General features: G+C 39.5%; 1 protein-coding gene across 2 annotated transcripts in view; it reads right to left on the reverse strand.

Annotated features, from left to right (window-relative positions):
• OTUD7A (OTU deubiquitinase 7A) overlaps positions 1-18085 on the reverse strand; it is a 136056-nt gene that overhangs the window by 56223 nt on the left and 61748 nt on the right. For both annotated transcript variants that reach the window (XM_048956805.1, XM_048956804.1), the window contains exons 5-6: positions 10503-10657; positions 958-1140 (exon numbers count right to left, since the gene is read on the reverse strand). In XM_048956805.1, coding sequence (XP_048812762.1) covers positions 958-1140; positions 10503-10653 — 334 coding nt within the window. In that variant the 5' untranslated portion in view covers positions 10654-10657. The remainder of the gene's footprint in view (positions 1-957; positions 1141-10502; positions 10658-18085) is intronic.

The following is an 18085-nucleotide window of genomic DNA, read 5'->3' on the forward strand; positions in this document are numbered from 1 at the left end:
CTTCCTCCCTTTATCTGTATTTCATGCTCTCAGGAGTCATAAGAAGCAATGCAGCTCCTTTTCTACTGGTGGAAGTTATCCATTTAAAATAGAGCTTCACTGATACTTGTGAGCAATGATGATGTTTCCCGTCTGATAGAAGGGATGAGCTGGCAGGAAAAGGGAAGGCTTTCTGTTCCAACTGCATAGAAAGCTCTGCTGAAATCACCATGCTACTGCTGTTGCTTTCCTACTTGAGAAGCTGTCAGAGCTGTAGATTAATCTTAGTGCTAACTACAGTTCCTTGATAATTAATATGAAAAAGAAATGCATTTCAACAATCCAAGCAAGAGAGTGAAAACTTGAAACAGAATTGCATGCAAAAAAAGTAAATCCTAATGCTTGTGATGCTGTACTGCAAATCTGCTGCCTGAGGTACATGACTCATTTTAGTTCTGAAGGTTTCAATTTCTATTTTGCGGGACTTGAGAAGGGATGTTCTTTCTTCAGGGGAGCCATAAGGGATCAAAAATTAAAAGCTGAAATTTATTCATAGATTTCATACATCCTAATCAAATACTACGAAAAAGAATGCAAAGGCAGAAATATGGATTATTTATTAAAAAACAGCTTTTTTGTGTCTCATGTAGTATAAAAGTATAAAAGTACTACATGAAGCACTACATACAGTAGTGGTCTCTGACATCCTCTAATTCCCTTTTGTACCACAGGACTGCCTAGGAATAGTGTATTTCTGTACTTGAATTGCTCATTAACAACAAACAAACAACTTGTAGAGCTGAGGCAAAGCCTGTGACAGCTGAAAAATGCAATGCATAACATCTCTGCAAAGCCTGTCACAGTGACGTGGATCACAGGCTGGCTGCCAGTGATTTCAACCTCCCTGCAGACACACAAAACTCACAAGCAGACCATCTAGAAAGCTGCTCCCCAGAAGCCCCAGAGAAGAGCTCTTACCTTGAGCGATGTCATCCTGCCGCTGCAGGCAGGGCCGCTCGGCCTTTGTCACCTGAGGAGGCTGCTCGGGCTCGGGCTGCTTGCAGTACTTGCCCTCGTTGAACACCTGTGGCAGGTTGGCGGTGTGCACCTGCCGGAGCTGCTCATAGTCACTTAAAGCTGCTGTCAAGTCCCAGTTTTTGCCTGCCAAACAAAAACAAAAAAAAAAAGGACATCTGCTCAGGACAGTCTGAGAGCAGACTGGGGGTCTGGAAACCATCCCCTGTGCATTTAGAACAAACTTAAACAGAGAAATCATTCTCACTTAGAGCATCAGCTTTTGGAAAAAACATTTACAACTGCTCCTTCCTGAACAAAAATGCAGTTGATAAACACCTTGAAAGTGCACAGCAAACAGACATGGATACAACTCTTTTCTCTCTTGCGTGCGTTCTTGGTTTGTTTTCTATTATTTGTATCTGTAGAACACATGGCCTTCTGCACCCATCCACTGCTGCACATTTGCTTGAACTTATTGCAATGTTTCAGCATTCCCCTTTTCAGGAGGTGAAATGTCCTCATGCTGCTCTCCAGTACGCCAACCACAGTAAGACACAATGTCCCTCATTTGGGTTCCATCACCTCACATTGTCCCTCTCTAGCCAACAGGAGAAGAGACCTCTCAGTGGAAGAGACCTCAACATGAGTAATCCTCGCTTGCTCAGAGTTGAGCACGCGCTTTGTCAGATCACGTCTCACACTCCTTAACAACAAAACTCAGGCACACCTTAGGCAGCCCACACTGGCTGTACTGTTACTAGATTCTCTATTTTTCAGGCCGATAACACTCATAACACTTATGCAGCAAGACCTGAGCAACATGCTGTTTATTTAAGATTTAGTGGGTTCTTTTATGTCTCTGTTTTTGCTAAAACAGCATAGATTAGCAGCACTGCAACAGTTAACAAATTCATTTTCTTTCAATTGTTAACAATAGACATCATACAATTAGGGGACATTCATCATTAATCAGCAGGAATAGCAAGCATGCAATTACAAAGCCACACTCACAACCTTCACAAATCCACCTACTCCAATATGTTAAAAAGAACATTTAAAAGGTCACCAGCAATTCCTGATTTAGTGATAAACAGCATGCCAGAAAGGATGCAACCTTAGACAGAGAACTAAGAGAGCTCTAAGTAGTGAGGACCACAGCAAAGGTCAGTGTGCAACAATACACATATACAGTACTTCAGCAAAGGGTATTTTAAGGACAGGAACTGCAGCTTGAAGTTGAACAGGACCAAAAACATGGAGGGGAAAAAAAATGATGCAAAAGGGGAAGAGAGAGGTTAGAGAGGACAACGATGCTGAACAGGAAACTAAGTTAAGAGGAAGAGAGGACATAATTATTCAAAATGACAAATACAATGGGAAAATAAGTATTTTGGCAAAATGACAGTATAACTAAAATGAACACATCTTTCAGAATTTTTAACTATTCTAATAGAAGGCAATATTTGCCCAGCTACTTTACTTTCAATGTCATTTTTTCATTCTTAATGAAAATAGCATGCAAATGCAATACCTTTCCGAAAACAAAGACTACTGAAGAAGCAGTGTAACAGTATAAATCTGAATGCTTTTGCCAGCATGTCCTACATATTTTACTACCACTGCATGTACATTTTACAAGTCACAGAAAACAAATCACAATCAAGTGTTGCTAAAGATAATGCAAAGCTTCTGCAGAACTAAACCTACATCAAAAATTCAAAAAACTGAAAAATAATTATAATGATTAAAAAGCCAACCAAATAAACAAAGTCTCCCTGTCTGCAGGACAGAAGTCTTGCTGGCAAACAAATCCTACATTTTCACTCCTTCAAAAACTAGTGTAGAGTCACTGCCTTGTGACTCAAATATTCCATACTGCCATATACAAAGGTGTTCTTAGAATAGCAGCTGTGCCACAAATACGAAGTAGCAGCTGTTAGGTGGAAGGAACATCATCTCCTCATTTAGCCCATTACACTGACCCTGCATTTTACACAAGACTGCACAGTGGCTCGGTAACAAAGCAGTTAAACAGCAACAGAGTTTTCAGCAAGAATGCTCAGTTCAGGCAGCCCTTTCCCTGTGGGGATGAAATCTACCTGCAAGGACGTACAGCCGCAGAAATTTACAAAGCACCAGACACAAATCTGGTATTCGGCAGGGTGTATAACTTATTTCTAAAAACAAAGTCCAGGACTCTTACTCCATCTATGCTCTGTGCCATCTTTCAGCTTAGATTTTGAGCCGTTACGCATAGCAGAAAGTAAAACAGCTTTGATCTCTACACTACTGCCTTCCTTCCAAGAAGGCAGAGAAGAGTTCTTAGCTGAAAATGTTGGCTGCAAGGCTGAGAGGAAAAATGAGAAAGTCCTACCATCAGGTGCTCCTTATAAACAAAGACACAGCCCAAGATCTATCAATTTAAAGCCCTTACAGAATCATATCTGTTCCTGGAGTTACATCAATATCCCATTTCACAAGAGAATGCAGTAAGACCTGAAGCCTGTGAACCGACTGAGCTCCCTAAAACAGAGGAAACCCTTTAAAATTCTTCTTTTTCCTATCAGCCTCAATTAGTTATGTCCAGATTTGATGTTAATTTACGTGTTCCTGATGCATAAGGGAAGTGGAAAGCGTTCACCTTTGGCACAATGGAAATTAAAAGCTGAATGTGGCTGGTGCATTTTGTGACAGACCAGACTCCTCCTGGAACACATGTAGGCCTCCGCGTTTTGTGTGATGCTGCTGGCTGACAGGCTCATAATAGCCAATAATTATATGAGATCATCATAATTATGTAAGATCATCAATCTCATTTAGAGATTTAGGACCAGAAGTGAAGATTATTAACAAACAACACTGTTCAATCGTTCCAGTATCTTGATGAAAGCTACTCAGGAGCCCTTATGTACGCGTTTCAGCTGAACCATGACAACCTCAACTCTTTAATGGAACGTGTGTGTCTAGCTGTATGTGCTGGTGAAGTTACAAGAACTATTCTGAACTCAGCAAGTTCTGGCCTTTTATCCTCACTATTTCATAGACTTTTTTTCACAGGACTCTCTCCAAATGTTTAGAATTTGGACTGCAGGAACAATTCAGAATTATAAGCTATGTAAAAACAAATACGATGAGAAAAAGCTAAGGAACACCCCTTCCAACTGCAAAAACTCTTTTACCTCTTCAGTTACTTCTCTTTCACTGGATACCATCTCCTCTATTTATTAAAACTAAGAGATAAAAGATGAATAATACAGAAAGGCATCTGGAGAAATAGAAAACAGCCTCTGATTTTCCAGACAATTAACAGATTCTTAGTTCTTATCAACATAGAGTGACCAGTGAACAATTAACAGAACAGATTAATTAAAAACAAAACAAAACAAAACCTTCCCTCAACCAGATAATCATTTAAGATAGAAAGTTTACCATTATCTTCTTTTCCACCTGAGGATGTCCATTCTGCTAATAGAACAATGCACAAGTTGACTTTAAATGAAATCAACTCTTCCTATTTGGCACAATGCAGATTAACATGGATAATAACAGGCAAAGGAGAGGAATTCTAGATCAGCTTCACTCCTTCTGAAAAACTTGGGTGTAAAACCAGGCTAGTATTACACCACATGTTCTAAAATGAGTTTAATTTTTGTTCAAACTCTCAAATAATAGCATAGCAAGGACACTTAATTTTTTCCCATTTCCTGCTTGATTGCAAAGTCTCTCAAGATGAACAGACAGCTGGAAATGACAATTTTGATCTCTGTGGAATAAGACATTGATAGCTACTCAGTTTCTTCTTCCTTTGCCAAGTCTTCCACAAGAGAACTATAAAAGGAACTGCCTGAGGGAAAGAATAAGAAGCTATTTTGGGAGAGATGGTTTTGTACAGTCATATGACAACACTGTAAATTTCCCCACCAATTATGTTGTGGTGGTTTGGGTTTTGGTGTTTTTTTGTTGTTGTTTTTTTGCTTTTTTGTTTTTTGGGTTTTTTTGTTATTGTTGTTTTTTCTTTTAATTCTGCTCTTCTCAGAAGGAAACATCTTTCTACTGCCTCTCTTAACCTCCATGGGTCAGTCTCCTTGAACACACACATTCCATGACTCAGCCAATCTCCTGATTCTTATTAATGCTGAACTACACACACCTCAATTAAGTTCCACACAAAGCTGGAAATAGGTATCAATTATTTCTATGTAATGGTTAAATATGACACAAATAAACAGTCAAGCAGAAAAAGCAAAGCAAAGATACTGTTGTTTATGCAAATAAAGGCTGAACACAGTCATATAAATGAACAAAACCACTTACATAAGTACATACAGGTTCTCACCTGAATATATATTATTGCTGCAGTTTAATTTCTTCTTTCCGTTATTATTACATACACTGAATTTCACAGATCTCCTTCACCTGATGTTGTCTATAGTACTAGCATTTCAATACATCTCATCCTGTCTAATCCCTTATCCTCCTTACTAATCACTTGATCACTGCCTGCATACCTCCTGCTGTCTGAAAACTAACCTGTTACCTGATCTCTTAGCAACCTCCACGCTTACCCATGCCTATACAGAAAGTCTGTGACTACAGAAGGACATCATTAGAGCTTTAGACCAGACAGCCATAACAATGCTTTAACTTACTCTTCATAAAGGCAAGCACGTGCTCCTGGTTAGCTATTAAAATCAATATTGAACACAATTATTCTCAAAACAAAGCTACTGCTACCGTTTAAGTAGAATCAGTTTTACTGCTGTATAAGTGTATGAAGAGCGTATTTTGAATGAGATTTAAAGCTCAGTATATATTTTCAGCAATTAAACACTAACCACTGAAAAATACAATGGAGAAAAGGAAAGTCTGTACCAAAACCAGGCACCTGAAATAGTGGTACTGACCTGTAGGAAGCAGCAACAGATCTTCCAAGTAAGGAAGACTGAGTAGAAACATGCAACTCACAGATGCCACAACATTACACATTAGGAGGATTCAACAGAATACAATGCTTTTCTGGTTTTCTAACTTTCAAAAATAAGGCTAATATAATGAAAATACAATTGGTTTTATGTTTCAATTTAATGAAGAAACTCTTTTATAGTAATATAGAACAAACTGTCCCTGTCTATTCCAAACTGGGTCAAATTTAAATAGTATTTGCTTGTCCTTCAGCCATCCAGTTTTGGTAATTAGTAATATCCTCATGAAAGACAGGATAGTAATACCAGCAAGCCTAAATTTAAAATTAGAAAAAATATATTTTGGAAGAAGACACAATGGAAAAGAACTGGCAAAAGAAATGACAATATTGACTTGGTCCCCAAAATGCACTGAGGGATTTGAATGCTATTTTATGAAGTGATTTTAAACTTAAAAAAGATGTAAATGTTCACTCTGTGCCTTAGTGTACAGTCAGTCCAAAAGAAAGCCTCTGTCTCAAGGAATTTCATGAAAGGCTGTTCGCATGACATTTACAGTACTGGAAAAGCTATTGCTTTCAGATAAGTTCACTGAATAAACTTTTGTGTGTTTGCATTCCACATACACACGCGTGTTCGAGGTCTTCATAATCACAGAAGAGCAAAGAACTCAGGTCCGTATGAGATATTTTTTATATGAAATGATCTGCTTCAAGCACGACTGATGCCTAAACCATCACAACGTATAGCATCAGATCCAGTTTCCAGGTCTCCAGAGTCAAATGCTGCTCAGAAAGCCAAGCAACTGCCACAGCCATTCTACCTACTCTGTAATTTGCTGACAGATGTTGCACTCACACTCTCCTCAACCTGTGGGGTTTTTTTGTTTTGTTTTGTTTTTTTACTATCTGGTACAGACAGTAAATAGTTTCTGGTGTCCCTTACTTCCACAGGGACATATTCCTTGTTCTTTGCTTGCCTCCTAATTATTATGCATCAGGATTTATGATGTCTTGGAGATGCCATGATTCTGAAGACACCTATTTGATGTTCAGGCTCTCAGAAGTTAATTCTCACTGGATGTTTACTTCAAAGTCTCTGCAAGACCAGAGAAGGTGTAAAGTGCTGTCAACCAAGAAGCCTCCCTGGAGGCTTGACCAACAAGAAGGAGCATTGAAAAGTCTTGTAGTCATGACCAAGCTAACAGAAATGTGCTTCCCATTTTAATAATTCACCCATAATAGCAACTATGAATTTTAGTACTGTAAGTAAAAAGCTGTTCTCTTAATTAAAAAGAATGATACAAATAGCCTAAGTGGTCCACAGCAGCATTCAGGCAACGAATGCCAGAAGTGCTGAGGAAGAAAAAGCCCTTCAACAAAAAACATATAGGAAGGTACCAAGAGGAACAAAGCAATCAAAAACAAGCATGAATTGTTCTATGCACTAGACACTGCCAGCAACTATTACATTCGACAAGTACTGCAGTTCCTGATGGAATACAGGTTCTGATGTGGAGACAGATCACCTGCAGAATTCAGCCCAGAAAGAGCTCACTCAGCTACTGCTCAGGCATGATGGCACACAGTGAGCAGAAAAAAATATTGATACTGCTACAAAGAAGGGGAGAACTAAGGGAGGAATTAAGAAGTCCCCCACCAATCCTCATCTTAAAGACAAAACAGGATTAATCAGAACTCTGTGCGTCAATGACATAAAGGTGTATGCTACCCAGGCACTGAAAACAGATATTTTCCCAGAGCCATGCTGGAAAATAATCTTATTTTTTTCAATTCTAATATACAGTCAAATGAAAAACAAAAAAATCAGTGAATTGCTCATGATACACGGCTCTATGACCTATCAGATTGTAATCTCAAGTTTTAAAAGCTTTCTTCAGAAGGAAAGCTGTGCTGCTTATAAATCTACCAATATATGAGAATAAACTGTAATGGAACAAAGGATCTTTACAACGTCCAAAAACTCAAGAAGCCCTAAAAAGCAAGACAGATGACATATTATAGTGTACCTGCATGTGTTGTTAAGTGTTAAGCCCCTTCCGCCTCCACATCTTTCCTTGACTATTCTTTAAGTCTGTACATTTTTAAGTTCCCACAGCTTTACCACGTGAATACAAAACAGCAAGCAGCCCAGAACTGGCCGTTCAGACTAAGTAAGTAGAAATGAAACATTATTCATTGGAAAAATATCAACTAAGCAATTATTACTGCAATTTTAACCACCGATGAATAGCTGATTAGACAGCTGTGGGACTTTCACAAATGTATTTAAAAGACACTGTAGTACCATGAAATTGATTTTAATTTCTTATGTAGAACTAAGAAAACCAAAGCCAATTTTTTACTTTGATGCAGCTTTTAAAGTCTGCATTTACATCTATTTTCAGATGTGCATAGCAAAATTCTCAAAGAACTGAACAAATGCTTTTGAGTCTGTGAAATGTGAGCTCCTTATCAGTTAAACAACTACACAGAATATTAGAATATGTTATCTTGAAATGTCAGAGCAAGCATGTATTGACCACAAGCTTCTTGTACTATACTAAAGCATAGCCAAAGATACAAGCAACAGTATAAATAACGTGACTGCCAAAAGGCAAACTTTGTTCTGTATGTAACACTAGAAAGGTATGTACTCACATAACCAAAGGAATTCTTTATACACTCTTTTGAATGATAGAGAAAATAAAAAATCGAGGCTTCCAGCTCTGCATGTTTCACTTACCAAAAACTTATCAGACTGGACTACTTTTGGACTACAAACTGGACTACTTTTTATTCCATGATACTAATAGCTGTGAAGAAGAGCCAAACATACACAAGCTAGAATCAATTCAGGATTTTTTTATTTTTATGTTTAAAAAACAAACAAACTGAAGGAACTAGTCATGTCACCAGCAGTGGGTCCAATCTTGCTCAACTTCAGTGACCTGGATGAAGGGACAAAGTCCACCCTCAGCAAGTTTGCTGATGATACTAAGCTGGGAGGAGTGGCTGACGCACCAGAAGGTTGTCCTACCATTCAACAAGACCCGGGACAGACTGGAGAGCTGGGCAGGGAGGAACCAGATGAGGTTTAAGAAAACCAAGTGTAGAGTCTTGCACTTGGGGGTGCATGTATCAGTACAGGTTAGGGAATGACCTGCTGAAGAGGAGTTCTGTGGAAAAGGACCTGGGTGTTCTGGTGGAAGACAATAGGTTGGCCATGAACCAGCTGTGTGCCCTGGTGGGATTCTGGGGTGCATTAAAAATAGCACGGCCAGCAGGTCAAGGGAGGCGATCCTCCCCTTCTACTCCGCCTGATGAGGCCATGTTTAGAATACTGTGTTCAGTTCTGGGCTCTCCAAAAAGACAGAAATCTCCTAAAAGGAGTCCAGCAGAGGGCCCTTTATTATATCCCATATGAGGAAAAGCTGAGTAACCTGGGTCTGTTCAACCTGAGGAAAAGAAGGCTGAGGGAGGGAGATCTGATTAATGTCTGTAAATATCTGAAGAGAGGTGGGAGGCAAACGGAAAGGCCAGGTTCTTCTCAGTGATGCACAGCACAGGACAAGAAGTAATGGCCTAAAGCTAGAATGTAGGAAGTTCCATACAAACATGCAGAAGAATCTTTACAGTGTGATGGAGCACTGGAATAGGTTGTCTAGAGAGGTTACAGAGCCTCCTTCTATGGAGATATTCAAGACTCATCTGACTGCCTACCTGTGCAACCTATTGTGGAGAACCTACTTTGGTAGGGAGGTTGGACTCAACCTACTGAAGACCCTTTCAACCCCTGCAATTTTGTGATTCTGTGTGGAACCACTGAATGAGAACACCTTTTTCATCTCTGCCTTCATTCCAAATCAAGAATGGACACTTCCTGGAATTTGTGTCAGACACAGTAAGCAGCACGTTTTGGTCAGACAAGTAACTGTACTCTATACAAAGCTCAAAAGAAAAAAAAAACTGCAGGGATTTGCAAATTGTCTACTAGATAGAGAGATGCAGGTGATTTTCACCAAAAGTCAAAGAAAGGAGATGCTTTCAAAATCAAAGATATTCTTCCACTTTTAAGCTTCTAACTTAAGGCTACAATAAAATAACTAAAAAGACACAGCTATTTTTCTGATACAGTCTCTTAGATGTTTTAAACACAGCAGCCATTGGACTCCCATTCCATCAAGCTGGAATTAGGCACGTATATTGGACCCCAAAACATCTCCGGTTTGTCTATTGTACAACCATTTCAGGCTCAACTGCTTTGGCCAGTGACTCAAAACATTTAAAACTGCTTTCAGACAGCTAAAAATTACGAACCTAAGCTAAAGCCCTATGATCCTATTCCCTGGGGAATGATTGTCAGTAAGTTAAAACAAGCAATTTAACATACTAAGAACTTCTCAAGGTTTTTGCCAAAAACACCTACTTTGATGATGTCTATGGTCAACTGACTACAAGAGTTGGCTTACTAACCAAAATACTAAAAAATGTCTGTCAACAGAGGCTAGAGTTTCTTTCTATTACTGGCTCTTGCTTTAAGAAAGTGGCAGGCATTGGAAATAGTTGTGTCCTGAAAGCTTACCTTCTAGTAAGTCTCTGGCCAGACCTGGTTCTGCCCCTGTGGACCGAACAAAGTCTGACAGGACTGCATCCATATCAAGAGTCATGTGATCATTCAGAGATGCTGCCAGACATGAGGCAGCAGCAGGACTCGCCGATTGGCTAGAAGGCATCCATCTGCCAAGGAGAAAAAGAAACAAAGTTATGGAACATACTCCAAAATGATGGAAATGTTGTTTTTCCTCTCTTCAGCAAACAGTGCTAATAGAAATGCTAGAACATACAAGTTATGATATTTAACAGCATTTATCATTCATCTCTGCCTTAGCCTAGAAGCTTTTGGTCACTCACACTTTCTTCCTAGTTCTCTTTTTTTATTATTTTTTATCGATTTTTCTCATCTGCAGCCTCTGAGTAATTCCACCACTTGAAGAATCAAACTAAATGTAAGCACTTTTCATTCCAAACACAATGACCATATCATTGTCCGCATGGATAGAAATTCTCATACACTGAAGTTCAGCAAATATTTAAATGTTTGACTAGCCTCCAGCTCTTTTGCTTTACTAATGCTAACACACGTAGGACAGAGTTCAGTATTTGTTCTTTTATCTACTCTCTCTCTCTACCACTTCCGTAAATTATTGTTTCCCCATTACGCTGTCAGTCTTAGATGGACTTTACTAACTAACTTCCTAGATTTGTGACTAACACAGTGCTGATAACACATCTATGTTCTAGACATTGCTAAGAAGTGCTTACACAGCATCAAGGCCATCTCTGTTTCCCACCTTGCCCATCCAGAGGCTGTGAAGGAACAGAAGTATGACAGTGACCCCAGCACACCAAAGGGACATTCCACGCCATGTAAATATCATGCACACTAATAAAACTGGAAGAGAATCTTTCTAAAGTAGCTGTTGCTTGGAGACTGGTTAGGCATCAGTCTGCTTGTGGGAGGTGGTGAGTGATTGCCTTTGCGTCACTTGCTTTCCCCCCCACCTCCTCCATCCTTCATTTTAATTAAACTGCTGCTATCTTGATCCATGACTTTTTCCTCCCTTTGGCTCTTCCAGTTTTCTCCCATCTCTCTCTGTAGGGCTAGGGGGACAGTGACTGAGCAGCTGGTGGGTGCTTAGCTGCTGGACAGGATTAGCAAACTCAGGGCTTGTTAAGGACAGCAAAAAGCAACAGAGGAAAGCAATGTTGTTTTTTTTTGCATGGGAGAATAATCAAGCAAAACTGGCCTAAAGTCTAATTTGGTATTTGACCCATGTATTGCTGCCATCTCCCAGTTCTCCAGAAATGATCTCATTAAGACAATAATTTCATCTTTCCCCTCCTACTCCTCCTCCTCTCCTTTCCCTCACTTTGTGAGGAAATGAAGAACGGCAACTCCCTCCTCTCTCTAGGATAGACACCTCCTGCCTTGCTGAAACAGCCCTTCAGTGTCTCAGATATAGATGTGTAACCAGAATGCTCATATGATGCAGACAGATTGCAGGTGCCATCCAGGTAGAGGGAATTACCACCTGTCTTCTCTGACACCGGAGTACTGAGGTCTAATTGGGAAAGACAAAGTCATTAGCAGCTCAGATCCACCCCTGTGGGCTAGACAGTCCACAAAAAGACTAGAAAAGGGCAACAATCCACATATTCTGCATACAGCTTCTGTTGAGTATAAAGGCAAAGCATCCTCTGAAAGAAGACCTTGCAAACTACCAAGGCAAATGGACCAGAGTTAAGAATGGTATCCAGTATACGAGGCAATTAGCAGTGGTTGGAGGTGCTTTACAGCAACCTGGAGAGCAACCAGTCCTCCAAAAATTTACACGAAGTCCAGCATATGCAGTCCGTGTCACCGAAGTTTGTATGGAACACACCAAGGCCATATATCAGCACCTCAGCGACAATGGACTGGACAGCCACTGAGGTACCAGCTGAGGACAAACTAGCCTGCTGGTGTCAGAATATGCAGCACATTCCTTTTTAAAAAGAAAAGCTTAAGTGGAAAGCACAGCATAAAGGTGCCCAGTATAAATTACATCACTGTCATACACCGAGACAGTCACAGATAACTGACGTTCCAATTAATAAACCTCAGCCAGGTGACCTCCAGGCAAACAATTCAACAGAGCACAAAGCACACTGAACACAGCTCAGCTGAACACAGAGCATCCTTCCAGACTCCAGCATTTCTGTAGCTGACTTTCTGGTGGAAAAACCCTCTCCACAAAGCAAAAAAAGCAAAAACAAAAACAAAAACCAACACCTGCAACAAGGAAGCACCAAAAACTTGGACCGACTGAGGTTCAGCTGGGAGAGTTAGGAAAGGAAGGTCCTAGCTAAAGTTCACTCCTCTTCCTTTTTTTTTTTTCTGAATAAAGCAATTAGAGCACTAGTTAACGCAGCCAGGTACACGTAAGTCCTTTTAGTAAGTAGTTACACCTAACTCCTGCCCTGACTTTCATCTCTTCAGGGCTTCCTAAAGCTGTCATCATGCAGTACCAGTTTAATCATTATCACAGACTTTTTTCTACTTCACAGCAGGATTTCTCATCCCAAGGCCAAGTGGCTCAGTTTTAGCAGCCTGCTGCCAGCTGTGAACACCAGCATGGCACTGAGGCAGCCCTGCACAGGACCATGCCCAGCTGCCAGCAGCAGAACTCCAGAAATCCGAGGAGATGATGCTGCAGACACAGCCTGTGGGGCTGGTTCCAGCCAGCTGTGCCATGACAGTGCAGGACACGGTGCCACTCTGCAAGCAGACTTGCTTGATATTAATTTGGAAGGTCGGCTTTGAAAGAGTGAGAAAACAAGCTGATATTACTGTGTTTTGTATCTACATTTTTTTTCCTTGGGAAGTCAAACCCAGCCTTCAACATAATGTTCATAAAATAAGGAAAGAGAAATTTAAGCTGGCACCTTGAGAGTAGCTAGTAAAATAGCTGGCATCCAAAACAATTATGCTAAAGGTATTCCCCTGCTCATTGCAGGGGAGTTGGATTAGATGACCCATAAACGTCCCTTCCAACTCAAGTAATCCCACAATTCTACGATCTCCTTATTCTAGCCTGCCTACACTGTTGTAGAAACAGCGCAAAGCAAATACAACTGGGCCACGTTTAACACACAACTTAAGCACAGGTGCGGATCTCACTCCCATTCTATTTGTCATTGGTCAACATCTACCTTTAAATATGAATTAGATCATTCCTGTTAACTCCTCACAGGCTCAAATGCAACTTTGCCAAGTGTAAGGAGGAACACCGACATTCCCTACTGGGAACAGATGATATGGGCTGGCTCTTGCTTGTACCACAGCTACAGAGGAATTCAAACTGAAGAATAATTAATTAATTAATTAATAGAAGGAAGCAGCTGATTTCCCTGTTACCTAAAGGAACTAAGGTCGTTTCCAAAGGATCACCATGGGACAGGAAACATTTCTAATAGTTAGAAGAGGTGGGGCAAAAAAAAGTAACCTGTAATTATTGAAATGGAAGTATTGAAACTTAAAAAGGAATGTTGCACTTTCTTTTTCTTTACTTTAAGAGTACTACCTTAGTCAATCATGGCCAAAGTCAACATGTAAGCTCTGTAGCAACTGAAGCCTTTTTCTCTGTTTAAATAAAAAATGCAGAATGATAATGCTGCTATTGTTTGATACATTCTCACAGACAGATCCTCTCTATTAAACAGAACCTAACATCCATACAAAAAGACCATAAGAAACCAAATCCAAGAGATTTCTTCAGTGACTAGGAGCATGAGGCGAATCTTAACCAGCAGGAAGGAAATATACGGACCACAGTAGAAGAATTTGCTGCTGGTGAGTGATACAAAGCATTAGAAAATTTCAGATTCTAATACTCAGTGACTCAGTAGTATTGAGTTTATCACTAGTTATTTAAAATGCACCAGCTGGGCAATCAAGTGCAGTCATTATGTCTGTGTGCTAGAGTGCTCATAAATTTTGAAAACTTAAGCGCCTATCAGTCTGAAGAAGTCAGTTCATGAGTTGCTTCAGGATCAGCATTATTTCAGTATTTTTCACTTTAGTATTGAAAGATATCCTTTTAGCATTTGAAGACAGGACTGATCTCTGCATTTATGACATCAGCAAACACCCCAGAATTCCCTTGTGATTACATGACCATCGGAACCCACTCAGTAACCACATCAACAGAAGCACGTTATTTTTAATCCAGCAAAAGTTAAGTAATGAAGATCTTTTCTATAAACTAAGTTCTTTCTGGTTCACTGGCTACATGTAGAAAACTGGTTATCCCCACATACCGACAGCTGATGAAAGCATTTAAAAACCAGAGATGGCACTTGCTGCTTTCCTGAGAAACAACATAAATCGAAATAGTACCCAGATTCTGTTATACAACAAATAGTAGTTTTACAGCTAAAATACAAGTGACTTATGTTGATTGCTAAGACAGCATTAAACCAGATCTCTCAAATCCACGACAGCATGAGGAATGCTCTAGTTGAATGCATCTTCTGTGCTTGTGCACTATGCTATACATGTCTCTAGGATCGGAGTCCTCTAGAAGCACTTAGAATACCTGCACAAAAGCATCTATGCTATTTAGATTTTCCTGGTACTCATCAGACCTGAATTTACAAAACAGCCTGAATTAGTGGTGTTTATTCAGACAGAACTGCCTGAAAAATGGAAAATTTTCTCATACACTGGTCAAGCCTTACAAAGTCTCTGAAGTATTACAAATTTGAGGTGGTACTACTAAGCCCATAAAAATTAACAGTTCTATTGAAAAAAGTCTCTAAAGACAAATTGCTAGGTCTCTTACTACAGCAATATTTTGTTGTTAGAACTATATAAACAGTTCTACTTTTTATTTCTTTCAGCAGACTATTTCTAGTCTTCTAGTTCTTCCAACCCCTACAACTCTGTGATTCTGTGGTATCACAGATAGCAGGTGGTCTAGCTATTCCTTCAACTACCACTCAATGCGAATAAAAACCTGTACAGAGTCCAAACAAGGCATGCTCTACACTCTGAAAATAAAGATCCTCCTTTAATCATTTTGAACTAGCCCAGATGGGGGCTTATTGTTTGTTTGTTTACCTTTTCTTTTTTTAACCTCAGAAAGAACCGTTCTCTTACCTCTCAGATTTAGAGAGGTATCAAGAAAAAAAGGAATAACAAAGAAAACCCCCACAAAATAGCCTCTAGAAAATTACACTCTTTGCCAGAAAACTGCTATTAGCTGTAAAAACATAATCAGATGGACTTGGGAAAAGATCGCAAAGGAAGAAAAGAAAACAAATTGTAAAGGAAGAAGGCAGTCAGTAATTCACTACAAACAGGGGATCAGAACTTGGCTGGCTAACAGACCCACTGTTCTCACTAGAAGAATGCAAGCTCTCCTCACATTAAGATCACCACCATCACTTCCACTTCTGGCGCCTGCTTTAACATAACCTACCCTCATATGTATCACATGCACCCAAAGCAGATACAACACACTCTTCCATACTACACCCACTGAAAATAATGCCTCCTGTTCTATTACATTGGTCCATGATGTCAGGGGGGTGAATACTGCTGGTGTGGCAGCTACCAATACTCTTCTACATTCTGTTGCCATGGGGCAGGTGGCAGCAGAGGGCAGTCTGACAAAATGACATCTGACATGGAAGAGAAGATATACCATAGGGGTGAAAATGAATTCCTGTTTAAAAAATGGCACCCACTGACATTCATTGATGCTCGCTTAACGTTTACGGAGCCCAACCAGTGGTTGCAAGCACACTGAGAAGGTGAGCAGTGCATTTCTGCAGTGCTGACAGCAGGTCACCTTTACTGGTGTAGATTTTTACAAGCGTGGCATGAAGGCTTATGTCCACCACTAATGCACTAAGGCCGAAGTGCATAGCTAATGGTGGTAACTATGCTGAAAAAATAGCGTTCTGTAGCTGAGAATTTTCTCAATCAAATAGTTATTGTGTTCTCTGTATCTACTGTAGTTTCTTTAAAAATAAATAGGAGGCATAACTTTCAGAGCAACCTATGTACTTTCAAATCTTTGAAATGTGTCACACACACAACATACAAACAGCACATCGTACTGAACGTAGACAAAAACTATTTGACCCTCAAAGCACAAATGATACCTCTTTGTTCACTCTCTCTGTACTCAAAATTTCTTCCCTAAATAATTTCATATTCATTCAGCACAAATACAACAGGCGATGAAAGGGAATAATTTGTTGCACATTGTAAGAAGAAGCATTTTAAAAAGGTTTAAAGAAGAAATACTGGTTGAGTCTAAATGTTGAAATGGGTGAACAGTGAATTAACAATATCTGACCTGTTTTTCCCCTTTGGTACCTCTCTCTTAAAACAGCTGTTCTCAAACGTAAACAGCCTTCACCTGAATTTAACTTTTACTTTTTCAAAATCAAAGGGCTAAACAATATAAAAATACTTTTTTCCCCAAAACTGGTGGAAAGCAAGTACGTTGAAACAAACCCCAAGCCTAAGGCATCACACAATTTCCTGTCAAAACACAAGCAAGGAAGCGAAAGGAAACAGCTCTGAAATGGACAAACCTTTAGAAAGGCAAACAGCAACTAAACCTTCAAAGGAAAAAAACAAGCATCTCCAACAACATGCCAACAAATCTCCAGTAGGCCAGGGGAAAGTCATTCACTGATAACATGAAGCCCATCGTGTCCTCTCTCACATGGCTAAACACCCATCAGCATTACTCACTCCTCTCAGCTGGTCTGGCTACACAGAAGGTGCAGACACGTTTGTTGCATGGTTGTTATGGCAGAAGGACCCTATTTGTGCAGAGCTCCAGACTTAGAAAGTATTTTTTTCTGACATGACATATTTGAGGTAGATAGATATTTGATAGTAGAATGTAATAATTCTACTATCTTGACAACATCATTAAAATGAACCAATGCATCAAATAAATTAATTGTTATTAGTGAAACATCTAAATTCTTCGGATTGAGGTAGTGCAAGTTTTCATTCTTTTCTGCATGTAAAATGCATTTACTTACACTTTCAGAGACTTAAAGTTTCTGGCTTACTGAAAAAAAGTGGTTATTACATTCCTTAAGTAGTTCCAGTTTTCATTAGGTCACATTCTGCCAGTTATCCATATACCACATAAACTTATTAAGTAAAAACTGTAATTAATCCAATCCATTAGAGATTTGTCTAGAAGCAGAATATCATCTTAAGACAGTTAACACAGGAACTCAGATCTTCAGACCACCTGGAAGGAATAGCACATATACATAAGAACAGTTAACTGTCAAGAGTATTTGTCAGTCAGGTAAAAAGGGTTTAAATATTAACATGCAGGACTGGTTTGAAAAATAAAAAATGCTCTGCCAAGAGCAACTGAAAGGAATGACACTGGATTTTTAACCTTTTTTTTTTTTTTTAAACAGCAATTAAAACACCCTTTTTATGTAAGAAAAATACTGTAGTTTGCCTACAGGAACAACATCACTCCAAACATGAAACTTCACTCCACCCTTTATTTGGGCAAATTTCAATATTATTTAATACACCATGACCTTATTTCAATAAACTTATTGTATGCAGCT

This window comes from Lagopus muta, chromosome 10 (assembly GCF_023343835.1).
Source record: "Lagopus muta isolate bLagMut1 chromosome 10, bLagMut1 primary, whole genome shotgun sequence".
NCBI lineage: Eukaryota > Metazoa > Chordata > Aves > Galliformes > Phasianidae > Lagopus > Lagopus muta.